This window comes from Grammomys surdaster, unplaced genomic scaffold, assembly GCF_004785775.1.
Source record: "Grammomys surdaster isolate TR1022 unplaced genomic scaffold, NIH_TR_1.0 166, whole genome shotgun sequence".
Classification (NCBI taxonomy): domain Eukaryota; kingdom Metazoa; phylum Chordata; class Mammalia; order Rodentia; family Muridae; genus Grammomys; species Grammomys surdaster.
In genome coordinates this window covers 2,054,369-2,073,431 of record NW_021604614.1, presented here as the reverse complement: position 1 = coordinate 2,073,431, position 19,063 = coordinate 2,054,369, and the positions used below count along the sequence as shown (strand labels likewise).

At 51.6% G+C, this 19,063-nt stretch overlaps 2 protein-coding genes across 3 annotated transcripts; one reads left to right on the top strand and one right to left on the bottom strand.

The window, feature by feature from the left end:
* The first annotated feature begins 10 nt into the window (after positions 1 to 10).
* Positions 11 to 1,171, top strand: Dnajc30 (DnaJ heat shock protein family (Hsp40) member C30). Its single transcript, XM_028766188.1, has one exon. It carries the CDS (start codon positions 50 to 52, stop codon positions 707 to 709), a length of 660 nt encoding a protein of 219 aa, XP_028622021.1. The 5' UTR covers positions 11 to 49; the 3' UTR covers positions 710 to 1,171.
* Positions 1,172 to 10,721: 9,550 nt separating this feature from the next.
* Positions 10,722 to 16,078, bottom strand: Vps37d (VPS37D subunit of ESCRT-I). 2 transcript variants are annotated; one of them, XM_028766231.1, is made up of 4 exons: positions 15,880 to 16,078; positions 14,269 to 14,440; positions 12,250 to 12,332; positions 10,722 to 11,828 (listed from the first exon to the last, which is right to left on the bottom strand). In XM_028766231.1, the coding sequence occupies exons 1-4, from the start codon at positions 16,015 to 16,017 to the stop codon at positions 11,439 to 11,441; spliced, it is 783 nt and encodes a 260-aa protein (XP_028622064.1). In that variant the 5' UTR covers positions 16,018 to 16,078; the 3' UTR covers positions 10,722 to 11,438. The 2 variants fall into 2 exon arrangements, with proteins under 2 accessions (XP_028622064.1, XP_028622065.1); XM_028766232.1 differs by lacking the exons at positions 12,250 to 12,332; positions 14,269 to 14,440.
* Between the last annotated feature and the right edge of the window lie 2,985 nt (positions 16,079 to 19,063).

Sequence of the window (19,063 nt, the reverse complement as noted above, 5' to 3'; positions counted from 1 at the left end):
TTCGAGGCCTCCATTGGCTGCCTCGGCGCCGCCCTGGCCCCACCACAACATGGCGGCCGCGCGCTGCCTGGGGTGGCTCCTGTCACCGCTATGGAGACTGTGGCAAGTCCGGGGGTTGCCTCAAAGTTCGGCCACGGGCATGTGCTCGCGAGTGAGGACTTACTCCCGCACCGCCCTCTATGAGCTGCTGGGCGTCCCCTCCACTGCCACGCAGGCACAGATCAAAGCGGCGTACTACCGGCAGAGCTTCCTCTACCATCCGGATCGCAATCCCGGGAGCACCCAGGCCGCCGAGCGCTTCACGCGCATCTCCGAAGCTTATCTGGTCTTGGGCAGTGCCATCCTCCGTCGCAAGTATGACAGAGGTTTGCTCAGCGACCAGGACCTGCGCGGACCTGGTGTCAAGCCCTCTAAGACGCCCGTGGCCGATCCCACTCCTCCTCGCCCTCCTCCCTGCACCTCTCGGGCTCACGGTGGCTCTCAGACTTCTCCCGGCGACGGTCGCACTATGTTCGACTTTGACGCCTTCTACCAGGCGCACTACGGAGAACAGCTAGAGAGAGAGCGGCGTCTGCGCGCCCGGAGGGAAGCCCTTCGCAAAAAGCAGAAGGACCAAGCCAACGAGGGGCCCCGCTGGGACGACACCCGAGATGCCACTTTCTTTGTCGTCCTTTTCCTTATCTTCGTCTTTGTTGGCTTTCGTATTTAATCGGAGGAAAGGAGGAAAGGGATCCAGCCCAAGAAACCTGCCTTTCTAGACCTTTGAACTATTGGTCTACGATTGAATTGACTTTCTCTAGTGGTGTTCCTTTGAACCTCCTGACACCCTCCAGCCTGGCCAGTGATCAACACACCCCTTTCCTTTGGTCCAGAAAAAGACACGCTTTTCAGTAGCCAAGAAAGAGGCCCCAGGATAAAGATTCCTGTGAAAACCAGAAATTTAAGTGCTTTCCAGAATCCCCTGGGTGCCTGCTCATTTCTAGAAGTTACCTTCCAGATGCCAACTCCCAGAACACTTGCTGTAGTTTTATCCGGAAGCCCTGAGCAAGATCTGCCCTGTCCCCGCCACATGTCTGTATAATAAGTGGTGCTTTCCCTGTAACCCTGAACCGTGCAATACGACTGGTTGCCTGATGCCAAAAAGATTTCATTCTTGGGGACTCTCGTGAAATTTGTTTCTCTGTGTTACCCCCAAGCCACAGGTGAGACTTGATCAACGCCGCTGGGGAGGTAGCTCCGTGAGAGAACGCTAGCATGCAAAAGGCACGGGGTTTAGGCCCCAGCTTTGTTGTCTTCCTGTGTCCCCCTTCCCCGCTAAGAAAAAAATTAGTGAAAGATTGCCAATTTCCCCCTTAGGTCTGTGCCACATAACATTTCTGTTCTGTGGGAGCAAGAAAAAACAAAACCTTGAGGCTGAGGATAACAGTCCCATGTCTGTATCTAGGGAGTGGCCTTGGGTAAGGTGCTGTGTGAACCTAACAGGAGGACATGATTTGTTCCCTAAGGTCTCTGCCCATCACTCATTCTGCTCCACAATGATGGCATTGGTGGTGTTACCGGGGCCACGTTCACCTTGGGGATAGTGTGCCTGTCCTTGGTCTTTCTTTTCCTAGCCACTTGCTAAGTGTGCAGCCTGTGGCAAGACTTGGAGGCTGAGTTCCTGAGTGTGGCCCGTGCATCTCCGGTGGTGATCACAATAAGTCAAATCCCTCTTACTTTTTTCTTTTTCTTTTAATTCTTTTTTTTTTCTTCTTCCCCTCTTCGCCCCACTCCCTTCATTCATTTACTATATTTAAGTATACTGACTGTAGTTGTCTTCAGACATCCATAAGAGGGCATCAGATCCCATTACAGATGGTTGTGAGCCACCATGTAGTTGCTGGGTTGCTGGGATTTGAACTCATGACCTCTGGAAGAGCAGTCAGTGCTCTTAACCCCTGAGCCATCTCTCCAGCCCATGATCTTTTTTTTTTTTTTTTTTTTTTTTTTTTGGTTTTTCAAGACAGAGTTTCTCTGTGTAGCCCTGGCTGTCCTGGAACTCACTCGGTAGACCAGGCTGGCCTCGTACTCAGAAATCCGCCTGCCTCTGCCTCCCAAGTGCTGGGATTAAAGGCATGCGCCACCACCACCCGGCTAGTCAAATCCCTCTTAAAGAGGCTGCTGGACTGTGTGAGTAATTCAGGCCTTCAGGAAGCAGGCGGCTCACGCTGGTCAAGGTATAGATGAAAGGCCTGGAATCCAGGGAGGCTGAGGCTGGGGGGTTGTGACCGGATCACATAGCAAGTCCTGTCTTTAAAAGGCTACAGAGCCGGGCGGTGGTGTACAGAGCCACGCAGGGGCCATGTGTAAAGCCAAGAGACTGCAGACCGCAGCAGAGCTCAGGCTGTGGCTCAGGATAGTGTACATAGCTGAATGCACAAATCCCTGGGTCCCACCCCTAGCAGCACATACACCAGGCTTTCATGGCATTGTGAGCTGTGATCTCAGCACATTTTGGAAACGATATCAACTATGTATCACAGACTAGCCTAGAACTTTCCATCTTCAGTCTCCTGAGTGCTAGAACCTCAGGCATGGGCTACAGACCCACAGGGATATAGGAGGTTTTCAGGAGAACTGCCAGGAAGTGGTTCCCTTGGTGACATTGTATGCTTGTCATCTCCCAAGATTTTACAGAGTTTTCTGCCCTGGCAAGAAAAAGAAACTTGGCAATGGCCATTAGCCCTGCCTTCTAGGGCTCTTCCCCCACCTCTGAGAGTGGAGGGAGGGGCTGAAGAGATGAGTGCAAGCACATAGGAAGGCTGAGGGAGCAGCAGGCATGAGGCTCAGCCAGGAAGACAGGAGGCAAGGGTGCAGGCATCTGGGGATCTATTCTTACCAGACTGCTAAAAGGGTAAATTGAGTAAAATACCCTTTTACCCATCACGGTGTTGATAAAACCAGATCCCTTCCTTTCTAATTTCTTACCACATTCTGTCAGGTCATCTACATGGTGCATCTTTGGCCTCTGTCACGGTTCCAGTGTCTATATAATCCCAGCATGTGGCAGGCTGAGGCAGGAAGGTGTCCAGCTTAAGAGCAGCCTAGGCTACACAGTGAGACCCTGTCTCAAGAAAGGTAGAACCTGGGCATGGTGCTCCACACTTGTAATCCCAGCACTGGGAAGGCAGAAGCAGGAGGATCACCCACAAGTCACTGGACCAGCTGGGTCTACATAGTGAGTTTCAGGCCAGCTAGGGCTACATAGTGAGGCCCTATTTCAAACAGAGGAAAGGGAGTGGGGTGGACCTATGAAATGGCTCTGTGGGTTAAGGAGTTTGTCTTGTCCCTAAGCCTAACAACCTGAGGTCTATCCCTGGAACCTCCATGATAGACGGAGAGAGTTACTCCTGAAGTATTCCTCTAACCTGCACATAAGCACAGTGGCAAGGATGCGTATACCCGTGGACACAAGACAGACAGAAGGAAATAGTGCACATATATGTAGGAAAAACAGTCACGTTTGACTCAGGAGATCCCCCACAGTATCACAGGAATGGCCACCAACACTCATTTTGGGAAATGAGAGGTCCTGTATCTTGAACCTATGTGTCTCCTGGAAGGTCAGCAGACCCCATGAAGAGGGAGAAGGAACAGCAAGTCATAGGCCACCCTCGGCCATTGTCTTGAGTGGGTGAAGAAGGAGAGAAGTGAAAGTGTTGCTCAGTGGGTAGAGTGCTTACGAAGCCCTGGGTTCCAGCCATGCTGCATACACTGAGGATGGCGGTACAGACCTGTGATCACAGCACTTGGCACAGGCAAGAGGGGCCCAAGTTCAGGGTCATCTGCAGACAGCCTAGTCTGCGTAAGACACTGTCTCTAAATTAATTAATTAAAATGACTTACTTCCAGATTTGGACAGCTCTCAGTTGAGCTTCCCTGTGATGAAGTCACACTTGCATCTCCCCGTGGGTGACATCTCAGGAAGCATGTGCCTCAGCAGCCCCGCCCCCCTGCAGGTTAGCTAAGATCCAGCTTGCAGCTTAGGTAGTATGCTGTCGAGCCTCTGAGTTGATGAGTAACCACAGTTTTAACTGAGAATGGAGTATGCTTGAAGCCCTGGGTTCCATCTCTATCATGACAATAGTGGAAATGGTGGCTCCAATGCACCACTTATAAGCCCGGTACACAGGAACTGGAGGAAGAAGGACCAGAAGTTCAACGTCTTCTCTGGACGCAGTTGAATAAGCCTTTAATGACAGCATTCAGGAGGGTCTCTGTGAATCTGAGGCCAGCCTGGTCTACACAGTGAGACCCTGTTGCAAACCATAACAACAACAGAAATTGAGAGCAGGATAGAGTTTAGGGTTTAGAGGGAAGGTTCTGTGGTTAAGAGCATGGACTGCTCTTAGGACCCAAGTTCAAATCCTAGGACTCATATCAAGTGGTTCACAATGGCCTGTAAATTTTTTTTTAAGATTTATTTATTTGCCGGGCAGTGGTGGCGCATGCCTTTAATGCCAGCACTTGGGAGGCAGAGGCAGGCGGATTTCTGAGTTCGAGGCCAGCCTGGTCTACCAAGTGAGTTCCAGGACACCCAGGGCTACACAGAGAAACCTGTCTCGAAAAAAACCAAAAAAAAAAAAAAAAAAAGATTTATTTATGTGAGTACACCACTGCTTTCTTCAGATACACCAGAAGAGGGCATCAGATCCCATTACAGATGGTTGTGAGCCACCATGTAGTTGCTGGGAATTGAACTCAGGACCTCTAGAAGAGCAGTCAGTCCTCTTAACCTCTAAGCCATCTCTCTAGCCCCAGCCTATGACTCTTGCTCCTAGGAATCCAACACCCTTTTCTAGTCTTTGTGGAAATTACACTTACATACACAGATGTGCATATGCACACACATACACACACAGAAATTATATAAAATCTTTAAAAAGAAAAAGGATGGCTAGGTGCTGGTGGTGTACACCTTTAATCCTAGGACTTGAGGCAGAGAAAAGTGGCTCTCTTGAGTTTGAAGCCAGCCTGGTCTACAGAGCAAGTTCTAGGACAGCATAGGCTACACAGAAAAGCCTGGTCTCAAAAAACAAAACAAAAGAAGAGGGGACTGGAGATATGTCTCAGAAGTCGAGAGCACTGACTGTTCTTCCAGAGGTCCTGGGTTCAATTCCCAGCAACCACATGGTGGCTCACAACCATCTGCAATGCGATCCAATGCCCTCTCAGGCAGAATAATGTGCACATAATAAATAAATCTTTTAAAAAAAATGAAGAGAAGCCTTTGAGTCAGCTCAGGCTACACATGAGACAGTATCTCAAAACAACCACATAAAGAAGAGAAGAGCAGAAAGAAAAGAGTTACTCACAGAAATGGACTGCTTTGCATTACCTTATCACTGTGCTGACCCAGCAGGATTTGAGTGTGATACAATAACTCATGCCTGAGGGAATGAGTGGCTCAACAGGTAAAGATGCTTACCCACAAGCCTGATAACCTGAGCGGATCCAGATCCCCAGGACCCACAGGAGAAAAAGAACCAACTCCCACAAGTTGTCCTCTGATCCCCACTCATGCACATACAGCCACCCACACACAAAAAATTTTTTAAAGAACCCTTATTATATACAGAAAAAATGAATATAAATCTTAATATATATTTTTTGAGAGACGGTTTGTCTGTGTATCTTTGGCTGTCCTAGAACTAGCTCTGTAGACCAGACTGACCTCAATCTCACAAAGATACATGTGCCTCTGCCTCCTGGTTGCTGGGATTAAAAGCATGGGCCACCAACACCCAGCTTTAAATCTTAACTTTTTTTTCCACTGCTGGGGATTGAACCCAAGACTTGCACATACTAAGCAAGTGCTCTACCACATAGCCACATCCTCAACCCCTTCCTGGGGGATTCTAGGCGAATGCTCTACCACTGAGCCACGCCCCCAGCCCCTCCCTGGGGGATTCTAGGCAGGGGCTCTACCACTGAGCCACACCCCCAGCCCCTCACTGGGGGATTCTGGGCAGGGGCTCTACCACTGAGCCACGCCCCCAGCCTCTCACTGGGGGATTCTAGGCAGGGGCTCTACCACTGAGCCACGCCCCCAGCCCCTCACTGGGGGATTCTGGGCAGGGGCTCTACCACTGAGCCACGCCCCCAGCCCCTCACTGGGGGATTCTAGGCAGTGTCTATCCATACTTTGTAGTTACTTAGAGTCCCAGGTCCTGAGTGTAAGTCACTTTAGTTAGGAGTCACGGGTTGATTCGTTATAGTTTGAGGGACAAAATATCTCTGTGTTGCCCAGGCTGGCCTTGAGTTGTCTGTACTCCTTACAGGTCTCTGAGGTAAATATGTAGAAATCGATTCCTAAATAAAGCCATAGAAATAAGCCTTTCTGGGGCCAGCATCATCCCCAGCAGGGCCTGACAAACTGAGTTCAGTCCCTACTTGGTGGGGAGATCTGATTCTAGCAAATTACTGCACACTCACATTCGAAGTCACACGCGCGCACGTGCACACACACACATTTGAAAAAGCAGATTTGGGGCTGGAGAGATAGCTCAGCAGCTAAGTGAGTTTCCTGTTCTTCAGAGGATCCGAGTTTTATTCTCTAAACCCATTGGCTTCTGCTGCAAAGGATCAGATGCCCTCTTCTGGCATCCAAGCCCCTCCCACACCCCCACACACAAGACAGCACAGAGACACGTAAGTAAACAATAAAATAAATCTTCAACAAACAAAGATGAAAACAACTTTCTGACGATCCACACAGTGAGCAGTCCAGAGACGACGCCATCACCATCATCATCACTATCACCATCATCATCATCACCATCATCACCATCATCATCACCATCATCATCATCACCATCATCATCATCTTGCAAAAGCAGGTTGGGATGGAGAGGAGGTTTGGTGGTTTTGAGTACCTGCTGTGCAATCTCAGGGAGTGGAGTTCAGAGCTCATTATCTAGGTAATGAGCCTTTGGTCTCACATACCCCTGTGACCCCAGTTCTGAGCCGGGCAGAGAGGTGAGGATATCCGGGGCTTCATAGCTGAGAAAATATCAGCCCCAGGTTCAGGGAGAGACCCTGCCTCAAAACACTGGAGGAGAGTCCGTGGTGGTGATGCTGCACGCCTTTAATCCCAGCCCTCGCGGGGCAGAGACAGGCAGATCTCTGAGCTCAAGACTAGCCTGGTCTACAGAGTGAGTTCCAGGACAGCCAGGGCTACACAGAGAAACGCTGTCTCAAAAAATACCTGATGCCTTCTTATAGCCTCTGCAAGCTGAGAAGCACGCATAACCAAAAAAAAAAAAAAAAAAAACACCACCACCAAGCTCCAACAGGGGCTTGCAAAACGGTTGAGTAGGTAAAACACTCGACGCCGAGGCTGCCCTGATGCCTTGAGTTTCATCCCCGAGCTCCACACAGTGGAAGAGAGAACTCCATAAGTTGTTCTCTGACTGCAAAATGACATTGGTCTCCCCTGTAAATTAAATAAACAAATGGAATGTAAAGATATTCTAATTCTCCAAATAAGAAACCAGCCGTTCCTGGGGCTAGGGGTGTGTGCCCCGGTGCCAGCTGCAGGAATCTGTCATAGGTAGATTTTCGCCCCTTGGCAGTGGGGATGGAATGCAGGCCATCACAGATGCCAGGCAGTCTCTGATCTACTGCTGAGGCACACTTATGGCCCGAAGAGAAGACCTTCCTCCTGGCTCCCTCACGAGCTCCCTCCCTGGTACCCTAGTTTTTTCCTCTCTCACAAAGGGTCATCCCAGGGTCATCCTGGGTATGTTCATCCTTAGTACCTGGAGGCAGAACATTTAAAATAATGCCCAAAATCTTTAGAATATTATACTATGCATCTATTAGCAAGGGAACTGGAGTTTGTTTGGTTTCGTTGTTGTTGTTTTTTGTTTTGTTGTTGTTGTTTTGTTTTTTGTTTTGTTTTGTTTTGTTTTGTTGAGTCAGAGTCTGTCCTGAAACTCACCCTGTAGACCAGGCTGACCTTAAACAGTGAGGTGAGATGTGGTGGCCCATACCTTTAAAGCCACCACATCTCACCTCACTGTGAAGCAACCTGAAGGACCCATCTGGTTTCCATGGTAACACTTATCCCTTCCTATGCCCTCTCTGGGTTGGGTCCTTTATTTGTTTGATTTGGTTTGGTTTTAGTTTTTGAGACAAGATCTCTCTGTGTAGCCCTGGCTATCCTGTCACTCTGTAGACCAGGCCGGCCTTGAACTCACAGAGATCTGCTTTCCTCTGCCTCCTAAATGCTGGGATTAAAGGAGTGCATTTCCACCACCACTGCCTTTCAGGTCTTTTTATTTAGTTTTGAATCTTGAGAAAGGTTTTCATTTAGCCCGGGCTGGCTTTAAACTTCCTACGTAGTAGTCATGGGTGACCTTGACCCTCCTGCCTCCAGCCCTCATAGACTGGAATTACAGATGTGCATTATCACACCTGGTTTATGCAGTGCTGCAGATGCAGTGTTAGGGATGGAACCCAGGACTGCATGCCCACTAGGCAGGCATGCTAACTAAACCATGCTCCAAGCTGCCTGGCTTCGTATCTGCCCTGGAGAAGGAAGTTTGAAGGCACTCTTAGACACTATCCTTCTAAAAACTATTTCTCAAAGTCCTGATAATGGAAAAAGAGGTAGCTAGGCCCAGTCTTAGGCCTCCCCAACTTCACACTCTTGAGACAAACTCTCAGCTCATAGCCTTGGCTGGCCTGGGACTCACAGATATCCTCCCGCCTCTGCCTCCTAAATGCTGAGATCAAAGGCATGCACCACCACACCCTGCCTCTTTCTCTTTTCGGTTACATTCTCAAACAAAACTGCCTGGAATGTTGGTCTCTTGTGTCAAAGAAAGCACTGAAGATGCTGGGAAAATAAAGACGAGGTCCACTTGGGTTTCTTCAGTGGGTACTCTTCCCTGCATCCTTCCAGGAATGACTGGTTGAGCTTAAAGGCTCTATGGTTCACCTAGGGGTGGTGGCGCACACCTTTGATCCCAGCACTAGGGAGGCAGAAGTAGGCAGATCTCTGAGTTCTAGGCCAGCCTCCTCTACAGAGAGAGTTCTAGGACAGCCAGAGCTACACAGGGAAACCCTGTCTGGGGGAGGGGGAGGGGAGGGGGACTCTAAGATCTAGCAAATCCCTAAACTCTTCTTACACATCAGCAGGGATCCCCACCTCCAGGAACAGCCACTAAGAGCCCCCACATGAAGCCCACTTCTGTTCCCTAAGTTCTCCTGCCATTGTACTTGACTCTATCCCCAAGGCAGTCCTTGGGATATCCTGGGCCGAACACACATTTTTCTATTTGCACACTTTTCTATTCTGGGGAACTTAGTCCCAAGCCTCCTTCTCATCCTTTATACTCCAAAGAGGCCAGTAAGGTGTCTGTTTTATACAGAAAACTTCAGTGAAAAAGAGTCAACCCAACACCCTCATTATAACCCATGGTTCTCAACCTGTGGGTCAAGACCCCCCAGGCTAACCTCTACCTCCAACCCCAATATTTACATCATGATTCTTAACAGTAGCAAAATTACAGTTGTGAAATCGCAAAGAAAATAATTCTCTGGTTGGGGTCACTGCAGCAACGAGGAACTGTATTAAAGGGTCCCAGTGTTAGGAAAGTTCTAGACCAGTGTTCTAGATGGTTCCTTCGTAATTCGAGCAAAGTCCACACCAGCTTTGTAAGCTTCAATAGCACCCTTGTTAATTTGAGACAACGCCTTACTCTGTAGCTTAGGGTGTCCCGGAACTCATTACCCCAGGCTAGACCCAAACTCAAGGAAATCCTCCTGCCTGTCACAGGAATGCTGGGATTATGAGATTGCACCACCATACCTGGCTTCTATCGTGCTTTTAGCAGTCTACCATTATTTGCAGGAGTTTCTATACCTCTTGGCCAGATTCCTTCTACTTAGACTTGACCTTAGCTGACCCAAGAATGCTACTGCTGCAGATGCGGCTCTCACCATGTATTTGGACTTAAATTCTTATGTAGACTCTGCTAGTTTTGAATGGGTTTTCTGGTGAGGGTGACCTTGAATTCCTGACCTTTCAGCCTCCACTTCAGGTGCTAGATTACAAGTGTGACCCAACGTGCCTGATTTGGGGAGTGCTGCGAATCGAACCCACGGCTTCCTGCAGGCTACACAAGCTCTCTTCCAACTATGCTGTTCCCAGCCCTGGGTCTTTGAACTTTCGATCTTCCTGCTTCAGACTGCCACGTTCTGGGGTTACAGAAATGGCCCTCTCCCCTAAGTTCTGCTTGCCAGAACTTGCCCTACATCCATCTGCCAAACTGGTCACTTAACGTTTCCCTAGTGGAAGACAGATGTCTGCATTCCTAACAGAACCCCTCCATCACCCACTGAAGGTACCATCAGTGGAGGCTGTGGTTTGGCAGAGACGGCGGTACCATCCTGAGCCAGCTGACAAGCAATCCGGAAATAGAAGGTGCAAGCCAGGTGAGGCAACCGGAGCCATGGAGTAGGCATGGAGAGTCACTTCCGACCATGCTGGCAAGTAAGGCTTAAGAGAGGCTCTCAGGAGCGGAAGTCGGGCAGCTTCTCGCAGGAGGCTGCGGTGGGCCTTGCAGGTCAGTTGAGCCTTGGATGGGCAGGGAAAAGAAGGGCATCTCCGTAGGAGGAAGCGCCAGAGACGGTGTGGAGGCTGGCTGAGGGAGCAGAGAGGAGGCGGGGCATCATCACCGTCATCCATGAGCACATTTATTGACAGCCCCTAGGAGGCGGGGCTGGGGACAGAACATACAAAGACAAGGACCTGCCCTCAAAAAGGTTCCATTCTAAGGAGACAGGGACAGAAAAAATACAGAATGGTCTTTCCTGGGGGTGGCAGGCTCTCACCTGTGCAGGTCAGAAGCCTCTGTCCTATTTTGCCCCGGGGCCAGCTGCAAGGCCATTGGGGGTGTCCCTGGGCCCGCAGCTGGGGCATGACCACCTGGCTCCTAGGCGGAGGGCCCCCAAACTGCAGGAAGGGTTAGCTCAGGATATGAGGAGAACAATCCAGTAAGCCTTGGCGGTTGTTTGAGCCCAGTAATGTGGCAGGGTGCGACAGGCCCCCAAGCAAGACCCTCCTGGAGGAAGCAGGACCCCATAAAGTTCTTTTTCATTTGAGGACCTGGCTTGGCACCCTGGAGGCCTCAGCCGGGGAGACGAAAAACAACAAAATAAAAAGGCAGAGTGTCCTTGGTGACCAAAGTCCAGCACCCTGCCCACCCCACCCCCAGCCCTCTACGGGCCTCTTCGGGGAGCCCCTCTCCCCCAGCTCAGCCTCCAGGGCCCTGGGCCTGCCTGAGGCTAGGGGGAGGGGCCTGCCCCTCCCCCCACCCAGGCAGTGGGGGGGAGGAGGAGCCATGAATCAAGTTTGTCTGGACCCCCGCTGGGAGGCCGCACCCTGGCTCCTACCGATGAGGGGGTTCAGGCTGAGAGGGTCGAGGGCTCAGCAAAGGGGCTGGGCCAAAAGGGCACCCGGGGGAGCCCTTCACTGGGGGCACTGGGCGGGAGTCCAAAGGGGGCAGGCTCCGGGGTACTGCTGGAGGTGGTCCCCGGGCGGCCCCAGTGGGCAGGACGGCAGCAGCAGGGAAAGGTTTGGGGGGCTCCATGGCGGTGGCGGCAGCAGCAGCAGCAGCAGTAGCGGGGGCCGGCTGGGCAGAGCGCTCTCGACGCCTCAGCACTTCCTGTAGTTTCTCTGCCTGTGTCCGCCTCAGGTGGGCCAGGGCACGGCCCCTCTGGAAGGCTGGCAGGAAGGCCTCCAGGCTCTGTTCCCCCAGCAGCAGCTGCTCCATCTGGACCTGGGTAGCGTCCAGGAGGGAAAGGGAGAGTTGGGGAGGCAATCTAATCAGAGTCTGACTCTCTCTTCCCCTCCCCGCGGTGACCAGCCAGCAGAGGCCCTGAGCTTCCAACCTGGCCCAGCCTCTGGGTTACCCAGACTGGACAGATGTCCACCTTATTTCCCCAACGAGTGCTGTCCCATACCCTTCAACACACTTAAGTATCTGCTCCCAACCCAGCCCAGAGAAATGGGCCTTACTACTCAGCCGACCCTGCCCTCCAATGTCTGTAGACATCTCTAGGACATCACACTCTGCTGTCCCGGGCAGAGTCCAGAAAGTTCTGTAGGCAATCATTGGAGGGCTTCTCCGAGAAGACCCCAATGAGACAAGATTGGTTTCCCTCCCTGTTCACCTGGACCCAGCCACCTCTGCCCCTCACCTCAGCTTCCTGCTCAGCCTCCTCCAGCTCAGCCTGCAGCCAGCCCAGCGCACATTGGGGGCTCCAGCGATGCATGCTCTTCTCTGAGGACCACAGGGGGACAGACAGGGACTCTGACTCTCCCATTGACTGCAGACGACTCTACAGTTCCCATCTCTGTGGCCTCCAAATCCTCAACTGGCTTTGTTGTCTTTTGTTTGAGGCAGGGCCTCCTATAGCCTCTAACTTGGCACTCACTGTGTAGCACAGGCTATCCTTGAACTCCTGACCCTCCAAGCTCTAGACCTCAGAGTGCTGAGATTGGAGGCATGTGCAAGCAAGTTTAGCTTATTTTTTTCTGTCTGCTATACTGTTATTTTCTTTTCCTTTTTAAAAAAAAGAATTTAGTTTTAATTATATGTATGTGTCTGTGTATGGGCATGAGAACTGGGGTGCAGATTCCTGAAGAGGCCAGGGGTTGTCAGATCCAACGTGAAGCTGGCGTCTGTGAGCTGCCCAACACGGGTGCTAGAAACCAAACTCCTATACTTTCCAACAGCTGAGCTATCTTTCCAGCCGCCACCATCATCATCATCATCATCAACTGAGATAGGCCTTGCTGTGTAGCCCAGGCTAGCCTGCCAAACGTGGTTATTTTTGCCTCAGCCTCCTGAGTGCAGGGATTACAAGCTTACAAGCATGTACCACCATCCCTGGCTCAGTATGTTCAATAACATGGGCACTACGGAGTGTCTAATAATAAAAAATAAAGCACCATGGTTTTGACCACTGGGGCACCCCAAGTTTGAGTTTCTTTTTTTTGTTGTTGTTCTTTTTTTTTTCCTTTAAGCTTTGAGTTTCTTTTCTTCCTTTTTTTTTTTTAATTATTTCTGGTATATGTGTGTTTTGCCTGCATGTATGTATGTGTACCCATGGAGATCAGAGAGATCATTGGATTTCATGGACCTGGAATTATAGGCAGTTGTGAGCCGCTATGTGGGTGCTGGGACTCGAACTCGTGTCCTCTGGAAGAGTAGCCAGTGCTCTTAACTTCTGAGCCATCTCTCCAGTCCCATTTCTTGTTTTCTGTCTTGATGTTGGGTTTTTTATTTATTTAAATATATTTATTTTGGTTTTATTTGCATTGGCGTTTTGCCTGCATGTGTGTCTATGTACAATTGTGAGCTGCCACGTGGGTCCGGGGATTTGAACCCCGGGTCCTCTAGAGGCACAGCCTTCAAATGCTGAGCCATCTCTCCAGCCCCTTGATGTTGTTGGGTTTTTTATAATTGTTTTACATAACATTTTTATTTTGTGTTCTTGTGTGTATATGGGAGGGCACACTCATACTGTGGAAGAGTTGTAGAGGTCAGAGGTCAGTTCATAGGAGCTGTTTTCTCCTTCCACCTTGTAGATCCTAGGAATCAAACTCCAGCGTACCACCTAGTGTCTTTACTCAGTGAACTAGCGTCAGCCTTGATGAGATTTTGCTGTTGGTTTTTGCTTTGTTTTTGTTTGTTTGTTTGTTTGTTTTTGAGATAGAGTCTTAAGTAGCCCAGGCTGGCCTCAAACCTACTCTAACCAAGTTTAGCCTTGAACTACTGTTCTTCCAGTGTCTGCCTCCCAATTGGTGGGATTATATGCATATGTTACTATGCCCGGCTTGGGTCTCCTTCCTCCTACTGCCCAGGGGCTCCATCGGGCCTCTTCAACACAACCGTTTATTTTTGTTCCTGAAGCAGGGTCTCCCCTCAAGAGACAGAGCAGTCAGATCAAGAACTCTCTACATAACCTAGGGCTGGTCTTGAAGTTTTGTCATCCTCCTGTCTCTGCCTCCCAAGTACTAGGATTACACACAATGGGGGACCCAGCCCAGTTTTCCACAGTTCACCACACCTCACATTTCCAGGAGGCCAGAACCAACTCCCTTCACACTTTGTCCAGCCAGGAGTAGGTATTGTCCCAGTCCCACCCTTAAGAACCTGGCACACAAATTAAGGCCAACCCCGCCCCAAGCAGGTCTCCTGGGCCGCCCCTCACCCAGTCTCTGCAGTTTGTCTGCGCAGTTCTCAGCCACCTCTCGAAGTTCTTGGTACTTGATGGCCAGGGCTGTCCGGCCCATCTCCAGGCGGGGCCGCAAGGCCAGGTTCTCCTTGGCCAGCGCGTAGTTAGAGGCCAAGCAGGCGTCCCGCTCCAGCTGCAGGCCCTGGAACTGCCGGTGGAGGAGAGCTAAGAGGCCTGGGCTCAGACTGCCCAGGGTCACCTGGAGTCCACCCTTGTACACCCACCACAGGCCCGGCCAAAGGCACCTGGGAACCACCCCCCCCAGCCTGCAAGGGGGACGGGACCAACAGGTGGGGGGACCAGGCTTTGCCTTACATCTTTTCTTTGGGCCCCGGTTTCTACTATAATTAAAAACAAAACATAAACAAAACGAAACAAAACAAAACAAAAAAAATCTGCCTCTCTTACCAAGCTGTTGTGAGACTTAAGTGAACCAAACTATGAAGGCCTCTACAAATGTTAGTTAATTTTTAATTTTTCAATTAATATGTCTGCTTGGGTCCCGGAGGACTACCCCTCCCTCCTCTGTCCCATTTTCCATGCTTGGACAGCTTGTTTCTCATACCAGGCCTTTGTCTCTCTTCCTCCTCAGGTGTTTGTGTGGAAAACATCCCCAGCCCCTGTTCTGACTCTTGGGAGGAGTGATGTTTTCACCCTGTACCTTCCCAGCAACCCCCACTCAGGTCACCCTCTCATCTCTTATACCCCCTCATTGGCCCTCTCGTGGAACCCCACACGCCCCCGCAAATACAATACACACCCCCTTTGCTTCTGTGGTCCCCTGCACCTGCTAGTTGCTCACCTAGCAGAAGGCAGCAGTGGGGCCCTGAAGAAGGGTTTTCGAGCCTGTTTCTAGGAGGGCCAAGCCTAGCTCCCCGCCCCTGGAGAATGATCTCCCCTCCATCTGTCCCCTGATCCATGCACATGCCCCTCCTCGTCTGGCTCTTTCTAACATACACTTTCTCTTTCTGTAACCCCCTCCCAACAGACAACCAGACCGGGGCCTATGTCTCTCGTGAAATATACAACTTTCTCTTACGGTGGCCTAAGGAACACAAGCCTCTGTATTCAAAGACCCATACCCAATGGCAGACACAAAGCCCCCTCCCCATCTATCTAATGCATTACCCCTCCTTTTCCCAGCTATCCTCCCCACCCCAGGTGTCAAGCAGGCCTTCAGTTCTCCCCCGAGCAAGGCGCCTCCCCTTTCTGGCCCTACTGAACGTGGGTGTGCTGAGCCAGGGCCCCCCCACAACACAGCTCACCCTCCACCTCCCGCCCACCAGAACACACCTCCCCGGAGCATCCTCGGGAGGACACGCCTCGCGGCCATCCCGGGGAGCACGGGGGCACCCCCGGGGGACCCCCCCCCCTCCGCACCACTCGCCCCAGGCTGGATCGGGGCGCCCCCCATCCCCCGGGGGCGGCTCCGCGGGGCCCACTCGGACGTGCCAGGCTCCCATGATCCCGAGGCCTGGCAGCTCCAGGGGGGTGGCCTCCGCTGGCTGGGTCTCCGGGTCCCCGCAGGCCGCAGCCCGACCTCTCCATCCCCCCACACCCTCCTCCTGCCCGCGCCCCCTGCGTTACCTTCCTGCTGAGCCGCACGATCCGGTCCAGCTTGGGCTCATCTTGAAGCAGATCCCGGAGCTGCCCGGTGCTGAGGATCCCAAAGCGCCCCGGGCTGCCGGGCTCCGGCCCCGCCCGCGCCGCCCGGGCCCGGTACATACCGCCCGCCCGCGCCCCCAGCTCGGCTGCTGGCTCGGCCCGATCGGCCCCGCTCCGCCCCGGCTCCGCTCCGGCTCCGCTCCGGGCTCCGGGCTCCGGCTCCAGCTCCAGCTCCGGCCGCGCGCGGCGCTGCCCGCGTTCCGCCACCAGGGGGCGCCTTGACCGCTCTTAAAGGGGCCGCCGCCGCGGCTGGCCAGACTGGGGGTGGGGCAGGTAGGGGGCGGGCCGCACCCGGAGATCTCCCGCCGGGGTGCTTGGGAGCCACAGCAAACCTGTCGCTCAAAGCGGGCTCTCTCCAGAAGTCCATCCACTCGCCTCCCTTTCGAAACCCCAATCATCCTCTCATCTTGCCCCTTCATCCTGCCACGCTTCACCGCAGACCCTCCCACCCAAGGAGCCCACCGTTTACAAGGCTCTTTCACGTCTTCCCTTTGGATCCCTACAGCTTTCTGAGTTGGGCTGGGCGCCAAAGCCCCTGTCTGGGTGCTATCTTGGACACGTCATTCATCGCCTGCGTGCCTCAGTTTTTTTCATCTGTGAAATGGGGGAGTTGAAGCACCACTCGCGTTGAGATAGTGCATACTGAGTACCTTTGGCGCAGGGCAGGTGAATGTGTAACTAACTTCCTGAGTTTCTGTTACTTTGCAGATACTGAGGCGTTACAGAGTGCTAGTGGCACTTGGCTGTAGTCTGTGCGTTTGCCTAGCCTGAGCAACGCCCTGTATTCCATCCCCAACACCACCAAGAAAATAAATTAATAAAAGGTAACCTACAAGATAAAATAGATTTTAAAATCTCAAAGATGACATCACCTTCCTAAAGTCATATTACTCTGACTGACAATCCTTGTTCCATTCCATGCAACGATGTCCACAGAACACAACGGCTGAGACAACCTAGGGGGACACTGTCCACCTTCAAGGAGTTCGCAGGCTAAGGCAGAATCTCAGCCCAACATTTAGTGCAAGACAGAACCGCAGAGGTAAGCATGGTGTAATCCCAGCGATATGATGACTGAGGCAGGGGGATTATCTAGATTTTGAAGCCAGTCTGGGCTTTATAACAAGGCTCTGTCCCAAAAATACGGATGGCAGGAACAAGGGAGATAGCTCAGCTGTGAAGTGCTTCTCACACAGGAAGAAGGATCTGAGTTCAAGTCCTAGAACACAGGTAAGAATCGAGACATGGCTGAGAGGTGGTAGTCCATGCCTTTAATCCCAGCACTTGGGAGGCAGAGACAGGCGGATCTGAGTTCGAGGCCAACCTGGTCTGCAGAGTGAATTCCAGGACAGCCAGGGCTACATAGAGAAACCCTGTCTGGGAATAACAGAACAACAACAACCAACCAACCAACAGATGTGATTGCTCAGGTTCCTGCTCATGGTACTGGGACTCAGTGGTCAGCCAGCTTCGCCTGATCAGTGAGGTCCATGCTCTGTCTAAAAACAAACAAAGAAACAAAAGCAGTCCTGATAGATGGGCGTCGACCTCTGTTTTCCATGTGCCTATTCCCATGCATGCATATTCCCCCACCAACATGCAAGCGCGTACACATATATAGTGAATGTGTTCTCTGTATGTTCACACACACAGATGCACACACACTGCCCACTATGAAAGCACACACGACTGGTTCCAGCCAATCACAAAGACTTATCTGAGGCGGTGACAACTGAATGGGGTTTCAAAGGCTGAATAGGAGTTCTGAAGAAGACCTGAAGTCAAGACATAGGGACCAAAAGAGCTCAATAAGGCTGACTGTAATCTAGCTCCATCCTCCTGCCTCAAGTGTTACGATGACAGGTGTGCACCACCACATCTGCTCTAAAGTACCCATAGCTGAAATCCACTCATATGAAAGGCCCCCTACCTCTGGAAGCCATCGTCACCTCCCCAGCCCAGGCTCCCGTCTCTTCTTCATTGGTGGCTTCACCATTCTGCTCTTCCTTGAGCAGTATTATCGACAGTGCACCTCTGAGCGTCCTGCTGACCTCCTCTCGTCTGCTTCTCCCAAACTGGCTATTTCTGGGAGCTTTTGAGGAAATTCCTTTCTGGCTCTGTCTTGGCCCCTCCCACTCTGGGTTAGCAACCTTCTTCCTCCTTAGCTGTGAGGGAGACAGCAGGGAGGTTCCAGCCTCTCTGTCTATTTATTCAGCCACCAAACCTCACATAAGTGCTCTCTGTAAGATAGCCCTCCCCTTCCCTCCCCCCAAGTCCTAGCGACTGAAGAGATTGCTCAGCAGTTAAGAGCATTGGCTACTCTTGCAGAGGAAGAGTGTTTGGGTCCCAGAATGCACATGGTGGCCCATAGCTGCTTGTAATTTCAGCGCCAGGGGATCTCATGTCTTCTCCTAGCTTCCTCTGACACTTTGCATATGAGTGACGCAATACACTCAGACACACACACACACACACACAAAGCCTTTCTTGTTTTGAGACAAGAGTTTCACTGTGTAGCCCTGGCTGGCCTGGAATTCACTCTGTAGACCAGGCTGGCTTAGATCTCACAGAAATCTACCTGCCTCTGCCTCCTGAGTGCTGGGATTAAAGGCAGGTGCCACCATCTCTGGCAATAAATATATCTTTTTCTTCTTTTTCTTTAAAGAGCACTGGTCCGTCCACGCCTCTCTCCCGAACTCCACTGTTTATCCTAGAAAGATACCTCTGTTTATCCTGCCCCATTTCTCAGGATGCCCTTTGCACCTGCCCTTTGTCCAGATTCCTCTGGCCTCCAGGAAGAGTGACCTCTCTTCATTCAGAGGTCAACACAGACACATGCTGCCTTGATCTGACGCTTACCTCAGCTCTCACTTCTGAGGTGACTGGCTAGTCTCTTAGTCCATTCCTGATGGTTTCTGTCTGTCTTGTTCATCTTAGTGTCTGCTTTAACGGACTCCCTTTTATCCCCACCCTACCTCCAGTTTTTAAAATTTCTTTGAGGTGGTAGTAAAACAGAGGACTTAGCCATACAAAGCAAGTGCTCTACCCCTGAGCCACGGCCCCAGCCCCTCACTGGGGGATTCTAGGCAGGGGCTCTACCACTGAG